Below are 12,348 nucleotides of genomic sequence, written 5' to 3'. Positions count from 1 at the left end.
AAAAGTTAATTCAGGATCAGCAAAAAGATCCTTCCTGAATGTATCTTTTAGCAAATTTAGTTCTTGCTTCTTTATCTATACCTCAACATGATACATAACCATGCATGGATGCTATAACTATGTATTTACTTTCGTTTTTAAAGATAATGGCAGAAAAAAGCTTATTAAAATGTTTCAAGAGTGTCAAACTGAAATGTGCAGAATTTAACCTACTTTACATCCTGCTCATATCAAGTATTCCAAATTTTCTAATGATCTTGTACTTAAAGAGGAAGTGAAAGATGATCGGAGTAAACTAAGAATGGAAAAGAAAAAGGAAAAAAAACAAACCAAAACAAAAGCAGCTAGTCTTTATTCCTTTGAAAATAGAGAGAGGAAAGGTTAACAGTTATATCCTTAAAAATTCATATTTCCTCTGTGTCAATATCAGAATGTCTAATAACAAAGCAAAATGAGACAATACTGCCAATAATTATAACCTCACCCTGCTACTATGTTTGAGGTTATACAGCTATAGCTTAAAAGACAGGGGACAGTTAGTATGGGGCAAGACGAGACAGAGATATAAATTACTAGTATAAATATTTAAGTTGCACTAATTAAATTTACTGTGAAACCAGAGGATATTGATTCAGTCTCTTAATCTCCCCCCCCCCCTTATTTCACATATACGGGAAAATTGGTAAGCCTTTTAGTAAGCACTCTTTCACATGTGTGCAGAGATACGCATAAGACCTAAACAGAACCAAAACTAAAAGAAAGCTAACTGAAGAGTGAGAGACACTGGGGTTTTGCTGTGATTTCTCTATTAAAACCTCTCAATATATATGAGACAGAACATGCATTTTGTAATTAGTGGCAAAGATGACTGTCTACTAATTATTATAGACTGCTACTATTCTCTGCTACTTAATTGCAATTGTTGCACCAGGGTTTTGCAAATTACTTAAACTCAGAATGACATATTATTATTATTACTACAGCTAGAATAACTTCTGCTTGTGAATCATACATGGAATCAGGGATTTCCCTTCTACATCCTTGAATGAAACTCCAGTTGAACCAGATAACATTTTTATTTGGTTCAGGAAAACAGAAGACTATTTCTCATTGCTCATTGTGTGCTTAGAATCCAGCACAATGAAATTGTAAGTGACAGCCTTCATAAAACCAAACTCTCCCTTAGTTGAGATAATATTATACAGTAGATAATTAGACAATGAAATGTTTGTGCCCAATGCAGACTGGTTGCATGACTTCAGGGAATCTCTCTTGTCTGCTGCTAGTTGTAGCCCAGGCAACAGTAGGTGTCAGAAACAGGCACCATAAGCATCAGCAACGTGTCTTTCCTTATAATCAAACAGCATCAGCGGTGCAAAATGAACAGAAAAAAAATGGTACCTTGGGTGTTCTGTCCCATGTAGTATGCTAAAAAAAAATTGTGGGTAAGCACACAAAATGTACATGCTGGCAGATACTCTCTGGTTAATCATTTCACTTTTAAAAGCCTTTCTCTGTTCATTACAAGGTATTTCTAGATCTACATTTGATCAAACACTATATCATTTTGAAACTCCTCAACAACTCCCAGCTCGGTAATTACCTTTTCTCATGTTTGTCAATTTTCCTTTCTTTACACAATGAAAATTCTTCACCGTCCACTGGTCTGCTTCTCCTACAACTACCCTCAATCTGCTGTTCCTACCCAATCTTGTGTCTTTGAGATTTGTAAAGGGCTCCAGTCCTTTAAAAGGTTTAGTTCTAATGTGTTTCATACTCACTTGCTTATTAATGCCAAGAGGAATTACTGTTAATAATTTTTGGTGTTATTTTCAACTTGAAAGAAAAAAAGTAATCTTTAACTCCTGAGCAATTAATTGTGAAAGCAGTGTAAAAGGACACGTGTTCCTATTCTATGTGACTTCATTTTTCATTATTTTGATACTTTTAGCTGTGATTTCTGGACTTCGACTGGATTTTCTGAACAACCAGACCTGATTGCTTACTCATGGAGCTCTGACCTCAGCCCCAATACAGCATTACAATGTCCTTTAGTAACAGCATGAATAAAGGTTGAGATGTTAGGGATGGGTGGTAATATAAGAAGGGAAGACAATGCATTCTTATCTCTTTTGCTGTTTTGCTGGGGGGGTTTGGGCTGGGTTTTTTTTTTATTATTATATTGCAGGATATCAGGCAACTTAGGAGAAAGAAAGACAATAATTAGAACTGATAGCATAAAAACCCCACAAATCCATGTTTGCTCCTGTCAAAATAGAAAAGTCTTTGGTGGAGAACTGACTCTTGGTGGTTGAGACACATAGGGCAGAGGAAGCAGATGTATCACCCCAAACCAGTATTTTTAAACAGGTTAAATCCAAAATAATATATTAATGGGCTAGTTAAAATCTAGCCCACACTTTTTTCCTGCCATTTTTAAAATAAGATTTATAAGTTGCCTCTGCTGCTTGCCATCAGGCTTACCTTGGATAGTTGTAGTGTAAGGGTATATGAAATGTGAGAGCATCTGGTTCATTCAATTATTTGTTCATTTAATTATCTGGTTAAGGGCTAATTAGTATAACAGAAATAGAAAACAACAAGAAAAGTGATAAATTCAACACAGAAACCAGGGAATAACAGAGACAATGACGAAGGCCAAGACTCTTTACCCTCTGACGAATGGGCCATTAAAGGACCGGCTGCATCGGCCTCAAGGAGGGTCAACCTCAACTTTGTAACTGATCGTAAGGAGGGGAAAACATTATCACAAGTATTATGGAATGTTTGAGAGGGTTCATGGGACTCATGCGAAATTCAGAGTTATTATGGGATATCAGAGGGGTCTTGTGGGATTATGTAAAATTTATTATGGGATGTTTAGGGGACAGGTAAAGGGTGGGGAAGGATCAAGGAAGAACAAGCATGGCAAAATGGAGAGGAGAAGGCAATCAAGGGACTGGTCTTGTGTAAGCAGGGCCAGTCAGTGTGCTTGTGCCTGGGACAGAGACCCCAGGGTCTCCAGGTGCTCCTGCTTGGGCTCCAGTGCCCGGGCCAAAAGAATCCCCAGACCCTGGAGGCTGCTGGATTCACTGGCTCCTGTAACATCCTTAACACAAGAAACCCTTCTGATCTGTTTTCATCATGATCTATATGCACCAGGACAGCCAGAAGCCAAGCATTTGTTATGCCTGAGGTAAGTTTCTTGACCTTGGAGCTGTACTTACCAGAATACTGTTGTAACAATCAGAAATAAAATGACTGATCAGTTACAGTGTCTACTATTTGCTCCAGCATCTAGTAGGGAATACATTTAGGAACACAGCAAAAGAATCTAATAAAACTTGATTTTACTTCAGGGAGACTCAAATGGTAGGGATAGTGGGAAATATTTATAGAAATGGAAAATATATGTAAAATATAAAAGATCCACTGATTTGGAATTGTTGCACTAAATCAGTATTGCTTTACTGTTTGCTATTGCGAAGAATCAATGAAGTGTAATCAGCTGTATTACTGCAATTTAAATAGGCATGGGAATCAGATGCAATTATAAAACACATTTCACCCTACAGATGTCTCTCACTGTCTCTATCTCAAATTAAGAAAATTCAAGCTTTGTATTTAGGTTTAAAAAATAAAACCATGAGAGCTCAGAATTTTATTTCAATGCATGAATCCTTTGGAAAACAGAAGTCCAAGCTAGAATGTCTTAAATGACTGTAGCACAGGATTGGCACTTCAAGAAATAGAAATAGTAGTTGTTAAGAAAAGCCTGGAATAGTACCATCTGAAAATAATTTACGAAGGCAGTGAATATGTTGCCTAAAATATTATACTATCAAATATAAAATTATGCAATACATTTCCTGAAGGAAAAAATGCTTATTAGAAGACATATGAAGTCAGAGACCAATTGAGATATTTTTCCAGCAGTACTTCAGTAGGTCCCTACCTTCGTGATAACTTCTTAGCATTACTAAATTGTATTTCAAATGGACAACAGAATCATTACATTTGGTTATTGCTGCCGCAAACCTTTCTAACCTACTTAATATATTAATGCATTTACTATTATATTTTGCAGAACAGAGCTTTAGCAGTGATGGATAGACTAGTTCAATATAACACAGTAGTTTCTTAAGCTTTTGCCATATTTTATATGAACAAGTAACATTTAATTATTAATGGCATTTGTCTTGCCTATACGCTTCCACAGTTCAGCTGATTTTGGATGTACAGGTTCCAAATGAGATGATAAAACACATTCTGACATGACGATGAGCAGGGATCAAGTGAAGTTTTGGAAATATCGGGGGAACTGTCTTCCTAACTCATTTTTCTGTCTTGATTCTTTTGCTTTTGCATGCATGTAAGAACTTGAGTATTTTTAAAAGAAATGCAGACATCCTCTGATTCTAATTAAATATCTATATCAGTGAAGCAAACTCATGAATTTTTAACTGTCATGGAAACCAATACTCAGGTATCTCCATTTTGGATTATTTATGAAAAAGAGTCTGAATGTCAAAGTTTTGGGGAGTCATGCATTGCTATTAATCTTATGTCTCAGTATCTATTTATAATAGCTATTCTTGAAGAAACCTCTTGTACCTGTAGTATTTTAAAGGTGTTTAAACACATAGCCTCCTTTTCCTGTCAGACACAATTAAAGTTAATTTGAAGTATGCTGTATATATTTCTCATCCTATTATTGAAGAGCACTTCAGACCACAACTACTGGAGACTACATGTATTCAGGTGCAAAAGAAAAAAAGTTTCTTTGAATCTGTGCTATAACAGAACATTTTAAATTCTGATACTATCAAACTATAACAGCTACTCAAATTCATCTAATTAAAAATATAAAAAAAGAAGAGACCTTGTAGAACAAAAAGAGATAAGCAGCAATTTGTCTCAGTTAAAGGGATGTATTTCAGGCTATTATCTATCACATTACTACTACTAAATATGCTTAAATATGCTCCAGCACACTCACCTCTTTTTGACGGTACTTAATTGCCAGTTTCAATCTTGCAAGATCATTACCACTTTGTTCTTCTATCAAGCTATTATCATCTCTGTAATTAAGAATAATTTCCAATTCCCTGGAACTCCGTGTCTGATCCAGGAGATCTTTTGCAAATTGCTTGCATTGCCGTGACAGTTCCTCATACTCCGACTTAAATTCATTTTCGACTTTACTCAGTTCCTGCAGCTCCCAGCTCAGTTGAAAAGCGGTAAGGAAAGGATCCTCACTGGACAAAGCAATCAAAGATGGGCTTGCCAGAGCCTTGTAGATATTGAGTCTGGATCGAGAGTGGCGGAGGCTGTCCACATCTGAGCTCGAGACACATTCAACGCAGTTACAGCGGACTTCATGTGGCCTGGGCACAGAGACCCCTTTCTGCACAAGGAGCTTTATGATTTCGTAATTGTTGGTGTGGGCAGCCAGAATAATGGGTGTGATATCCGGTGTAAATTCTGAAAACTGCTTGTCCAGAAGTACTGGTGGCACCTGTGAAAAAAGGCAAAAACCCTTACAGGCCTCTTCATTGAACAAGAGGTATAGAAAATTAAGCTACGAATAGTTTACCAGGTAGTATGCTTACTGATGGATCTTTGCTTCTGGCCAGACTTGAAGGAAACACTTTAAACATAACAATCCAATTAGCTAAGATAGCCTCTTTCCAGTTAATAAATTGCCATAAATAGGGTGTGATTTTTCATAAAACCTGTTTGCACGTAAACAGCCCATGGGCGATGATTCGTTAGAGCAAATGATTAGATAAACAAGGAAGAGTCAGACACAAACGCTCCTGTTGGGTCCCTTGAACAAGATGGAAATGCTTTCTCATCTTTCACTGGTTAAGCTCAGTTTTATAGGGAAGAAAGAATCATGGGGGCAGAACTGTGATTCTCTGAAGGAAGCAGTGAACAGGACACAGACAAGTTAGAGTTATAAAATAAAATGGGCAAGTAAATGAGAAAGAAGAGATATGTCTTCTTAAAGAGAAGGTTGGAAATATGACTGTGTAGAGAAACAAAGATACCTGCTGCAAAGAGCTTAACATCTTAAAGCTCAGTTCTACATTCACATGCGCAAACAAACATATCCTCTTTAAAGGAAAATGGGAGAGTTGGTAGAACAAGGGCCCCAAGAGAGCATTTTTAAAGCCTCTTCTGGTGTGCATTTCTGTATTTTCAGTCTTCTAGTGTGTTTCTATATTTTATCAGAAGACTGTAAGGTCTTTCATTTTAAGCTTGTTTCTTTATTTTACAATACCAGACTCTAAAGTCTTTCCCAGATCAAGGCAGGTCATGACACTAGTGTGATGAAGCCATGTAAGTGTAATTAGCCAATGCCAAATAAAAAAAATGGCATTGGCAGCATCACTTATGGAATGTCTTTGGTCCATAGCTCAATAACCAAGTACAAACTCAATCCACATCAGCAAGGTGCTCTGAGTGATGCTCCTTTAGGAGGAAGAAAAAGGGAAAACATTTGACTAAAAGTTTTCTGAAGGCTAGGGAAATAGATGGCCACTGGAGGGAGGAAAAATATGTTTGTTAAAAGTCTTATGACAGAAGAATGACCTCGTTGCCAGGTGGAAAAAACAGAAATAGCTAAGAAGAGACGTTAACAGGAAACAGGTAAAGCATGTGAGAACAGTGTAAGAATGAGTTGAAATGAGCTATGTTTAGAGCCTTGGGAGGGAAAGAAGCAGAGCAAGAAATGAAACGCACAGAATCAGGCAGAAACTCAGTGGAAAAGAAAACTAGAATGAAATGAAGCTGAAAAGAAATGGTAGTCTGTGGATCTAAATCCATAAATAAAATCCATAGATCATGGATCTTTTTCTCCCTCTTTCTAATGAAGACACTGTATGTTGTACATTTTTCAGCTGTTCTGCATGTAAAACAGCTCATGTTTGTTCAATGCAACTGTGTCCATGTATAAGAGCTGCTATGTGTGTGGGCTGTAAAACAGGGCCTGAAGCACTAATTAGCTGAATGAGAGAATTACTTTGGGAGGTGGTCACTTATTCATGTAAAATGGGGTGGGAAGTCAAGACTGGAGATCCTGCATTCAGGATTGTAATCACACATCCCTAGGGAAACAGTCCCTGCCTGGCCATGGCGTATTGCTGACCTCGAGAAGCTGTGCCAGATTCTGAGAAGGTATGTGGAGTCAAGGGGCGGAAATCCCTTTTCTCCCTTCCCACGCACTCAAACATGCATGCTCAGCTTGGCACTGGGTAAGGCTGGCACGGAGTCCATTTTAGAGCAGGGCTGTGGAATGCCTGAGCTAGCCCACCCACCCTCATGACCCCATGCAGAGGGAGCAGCCGTCCTCACAGTCCTCCCCCCAGGCTTACGGGAGATGTTTACAACCAGCGGTTGTGAGCCGAGCAGCTCCTGAGCAAGTTCTCTTCTGCTTTTCTCTTCTTTATTCTGAGGTGCAAATGAAATAGTGTAGTGTGTGCAGGCATACAGAGAAATATGGGTTTAAAATTACTCAGGAGGTAAGGAACCTGGCTGAGAATATCCTGAAGGTACGTATGGATGGGGGAGACACTCAAGTACAAGAACAAGCAGAAGGTCTGTGCGCTGTGCCTGATCTCAGCTGCAGTCAGGACAAGAAACACAACCTGGGCCTGTGTCTTCTCAGAGTACTCTCTGGCTACGTCCACACTGCTCTGTCAGGTCTCTCACAGTGCTGGAAACCTCCAGGGCACCTCTGGTCATCCCTCACCTCCAGGCTGAACACTGCGTAGAGCCCTCCCAGGGATGCCCATGTGCCCAGATCGCTTCACTATTCCTGTCCAGTGTGGACTGGGGTGGACTGGGGCTTGAAATCCCTATCTGTTTTCTCACCTGTCTGTGGTGTTAATGGGGAAAATGAGACCCATTTCCAACCCCAAACCTCACTGGTTATTGTACTCTTAGATTTATCTTCTCTTTTACTTACATATCATATAGAAAAAAAAGAGAGTACACATGTGCACACACACACTTTTTCTGCTCTCCAAATTGCAACTGTGGTCAATGTTTTTGAGGCTACAAAGAGATTAAAATGGCACTACAGGCTCAAACTTTGCATTAGTAGAAGTGAGCTTTTGGGCTATCATAGGTCTGAAAAAGGTTTACAGGGAGGGATGTGTTGTACTCTGCCCCTTGGCCCCAGGGTCTGGGTACCAGGGAGTAGAGACCTGCAAGGGCAGAAGACTCAAGTATACAAACCTATAACTGCAAACTCACCAACCACTGAGAGTATTCCTCTGTCACTTAGCATGTTATTATCTTTGCGCTTTCTGACAGTAGTAACCTAATATTTGCTTCAAGCCCTGCCAGAACTGAAGGCTTTCTTAACATGTCATTAACCACCATCTTCTCTGAAAAATTAACAGAGACACAGCTTCAAACTACATGGCATTACAATGATTGACTTGTACATAGGGTCCATTAAGTCAAAAGCTGCTTGTCTCATAGCTTATCAAAACCTTTCCTCTTAAGGTAACTCAGCTATACCACTAATGCACACATTTTGGAATTCATACCATCAGAATTTACCCAAATATAGAACTGCATATTAAAGAATTTCAGCTTTAACTTACAGAAACATTTAAATTTAAAGGGCAAACCCTAAGACTGCAACTTTAATTACATCATGAGTTTAACCCTTAACCCTTTACCTCCTATTTTAAGATCTCCTACTCATTTAAATCAAAGATATACAGAATGCCAAAGCAATAAGATCAAATTATTTCCTCATCTGCAGCATAATGAAGTACTTATCTTTTGAAGTTCTGAGTGCTCTCATGACACTCAGAATATTTCAACATTTAACTGTTGACCCAAAGTACTTGCTCTGAAGTCACCAGACTTACAATGAATTTTACTTTCAAACTACTGGAAAATAATTCTCTTTAAAGAAGCCAAAAGAAATAACCTGCACACACTGATATTAGCCACACAATCTAAATCTTTGACAGAACACTCACAGAAAACATATGAATCTTCCTTAAATCCTGGGAGGATGGAAAACTAATAGGTCTTACAGTCACTGTGACTCCCCAAGGCTTAGCAATGGTGTTGAATATATTATACACTTCGGAGTTAATATGTCAAGTGTGAGGCTGCTTAAACTTAGAAAGGTCAAATGATTTTTCCCTTCTTACATTTTGTTGAAAATTTTCTACTTCAACACTATTTATAAGGTTAAGCATAGCAGTTTGGTGACTGTGCATACTTGTATGCATATCTGCACGGGGATGAGTAGGCAAAAAGAAAACAAAACAGAAAAGAAAGCATAGCTCAAAGTCTGTACATTTCAGTGCTCAAGGACATGAGATTTTTTGTTGCATTCCTTTTCCCTGCACTTACTGTAAGTGGGAATGAGTCAGTCTGACTTAGATATCTAACAATTCTTTTAGATACCAAGTGGAACAGCCCTCTTCAATATGTGTTTAAGTTCCCTGTATGGTCTGTGTGAAGACAAGCCCCTTTGCTATGACAGAAAGAGAAATCTAGGCTAAATTAATGCCAGTTAGGTCTGAGACATTTTCTGTCCCTATGACACCAAGGTAGAGAGATCGATTGTTGATGATCTGTTAGATATCCAGGAAATAAAAAAAGATAACAGTCAGTTTGGAAAAGGAGGAACCGATACCCCAGGTGCACCCATGTCTCCATCTAAATGTCTCACAATGGCTCTCATTACTGCAATATCTTAGCAGAGAGACTAAAAACTGCAGTGCTCATTTACCTACTTTTTAAGTGCAAGAGCTCAGAATCTACGTCAAGCAACTTATTTCTTTGGGCAAATGGATAGCTTGCTTGGTTCTTGTCTTTGCTTATTTATTTACAATTATTTTGCCTTTTGCTTGTAAAGGAGAGCAAATCCTGCAATGGCTGCAAGTAGTTAGGTGAATAAATTTCTGAGCCATGTCAATCATGACAGCATGATTGGAGGAAAAACCTAAAGCAAAGAAAAAAAATAATATATGACAGATAACAAGACGAATACATACGTCATCTCATGCAGTACCACATTATATAAGGAAATTAGTATTATAAAGATGTGTCATCAAGTTCATCAGTTGCTTCAGCACTATTGCTCTATAGCTGTCATCAGCCAAACACGTTGAAAATGCTGAACTCTACATTTCAGTACAGCTCACAGCACACAAGTTATCCCTATGCATATACAGTTTTGTGATTTACATTCTGATTTGTTGAGTTCTTCTTTTCTTTGGTTTCATATTATTATATCAGTTGAAGTACATCCTGATTATGATGATGGAATTAGTTCCACCAGGAAGGATTAAAAAAATCCTCCTACCCCCAACTCCTTTCACATGCACTAAGTCACTGATAAACTACCAGATAACTTGAATAACTTCAAGATATAACTTCAAGATAACTTGAATTCAGTTGTCACACCACTGAAGGGGTCTGTACACAGCCTATCCTGAAAGTTGTGCTGAAACTATCCTCACAAGACTGCACAAACTGCAGGCCTGCAATGGCGGCCCCAGATTTGGCCGAAAGGCCTTTTCCCGGTCCCAGGGTGCTCGCTGTACATTGCACAGCTGGCACATTGTTTGGCCATCGAGTGTGTAAGGCGGGCAAGTGGATGGAAGTTGCCAAGCTGAGCTCAGGGACAGCATCATTTCAGAGAAGTGTGTGTGACACCAGCCATGCAATACCCGTCTGGTATATTGTCATTTTCTGCTTTCTGTAGGCAGCTTCCCTGGCCTTCCTGGAAAGGGTTCAACTTGTTTATTGTCCTTGGACTCATTACATTTCCTAAAGGTAAGTACCACGCTCTTAATGTGCTACTGAAGTATTTTCTTTTCTTTTATAAAATTCTGCCTCCACATCTCTTCTTTTTTGTAGGGAACAGATGTATCCACAAACCTCACCCTTGCTCTAAAGCACTGTAAGTTAACTGACAAGTCTGAGGACTAAATGTAAATGTATGAATGTGAAATGAAATTTTTTAGAGATATTGTAACTTCTTAAGAATGCACACTTCAAATACTAATTAAACATCTGAAATGCTGCCTAAGTCCAGCAGATAAGATTTCATTACAAATTGTGTCCTTTAACATTTTCACACCCACAGTTCAGCTTAATGCTGTCAAGCTGTTTAATGCTCGTCTTCCAGATTTCTTTTCTCTGGAGTCTAACCACAAGCAACAGAGATGATAAAAATGGGGCAGTACATATTTGAGGTTAAGTGATGCTTATATTTTTGGGTCTTAAATAAAATATTGAATCTTAAATAAAGTGTGTTTAAAAAAATAAAATATTGATTCTTATATAAAATATATTAAGAACTTAAATTAAAATTCTAAATGTTAGACACATAAGACCATAAAACATCCCTATTGTGTTAAATTATAGGATGTGGTTCACAGCAGAATGAAAGGACTGACAAGCCAAAATGAAATCCTAACCACAAGCTGAGGCTTTGTGGTGGGAAGGTTTCTTTGGGCTGCAGTTTTGAGATGGAAGTATCTTCTGTCACATTCCAAATGATATTATGAATGGAAAAAGTGGTGGATTCTTGAGGGTAAGAAAACACATAAATATGACTTCAGGCAGTAGCAGCTCGACAACTTACTTGGACCTCAGGACACAGGGTTTGTTATTTAGCAGCAGCTCTAGTTTTTGAACCATACTATAAGTTTTTCAGCTCTCACAGATGAAAAAAAGGACTCATTTCTGAAGTGGATAAAGGACACCAAGGCTCATGCAACTATGCTAGCAGTGAAAAATGGAACTTCCTTTGAGAGGCAAACGATTAACAACTGAATATTATTACAGCTTAATGATATTCTCAGCTGTGTTCAATGCCTTAACGATAGACACTTTAAGATCCTCCCTGCATGTAAGAATCAACAGAACAATGCTACTGCTTATGAGGTTTAGGAAAGATGTAGTGCTAAACAATAGAAGATTACTAGAAATCAAAAATTTCCTTTTGAATTTCCATTGCAAAGAGATCAACAGAGAAATAGGAGAGGCATGCATTATTATAACCTGTCCTATGCAGTGAAAGACCAGGAGCAGAATAGTTAGCTAGAGGTAGTTTAGGGTAGATTGCTAGAAAGACACCTTTGAAACTGGTGCCAAGGAGAATGGATTGGTTCAAATCCTTTAGTACAGCGAGTTGTTCAGGTTAGTCCGATCTTAGCGTTGTACTCCTCTTGAGCTTACTGATTGCAGATCTTGATCTGTACACATCTTATACATATAGTGTATCCTAGTAATGAATGGGTAAAGAGGTATTCCTAACGTGCTTTAGGATATGGAAAGTTTTTTCTTTGAGCTTATGTA

The 12,348-nt window shown here is 38.3% G+C and overlaps 1 protein-coding gene across 1 annotated transcript in view; it reads right to left on the bottom strand.

Annotated features, from left to right (window-relative positions):
• TRPC4 (transient receptor potential cation channel subfamily C member 4) overlaps nt 1–12,348 on the bottom strand; it is a 164,989-nt gene that overhangs the window by 71,290 nt on the left and 81,351 nt on the right. The window contains exon 3 of the mRNA XM_075491999.1: nt 5,000–5,518. Within this exon, the coding sequence (XP_075348114.1) occupies nt 5,000–5,518 (519 nt within the window). The remainder of the gene's footprint in view (nt 1–4,999; nt 5,519–12,348) is intronic.

This window comes from Mycteria americana, chromosome 1 (genome assembly GCF_035582795.1).
Source record: "Mycteria americana isolate JAX WOST 10 ecotype Jacksonville Zoo and Gardens chromosome 1, USCA_MyAme_1.0, whole genome shotgun sequence".
Lineage (NCBI taxonomy): Eukaryota > Metazoa > Chordata > Aves > Ciconiiformes > Ciconiidae > Mycteria > Mycteria americana.
This window is presented reverse-complemented; position numbering and strand designations above follow the sequence as displayed.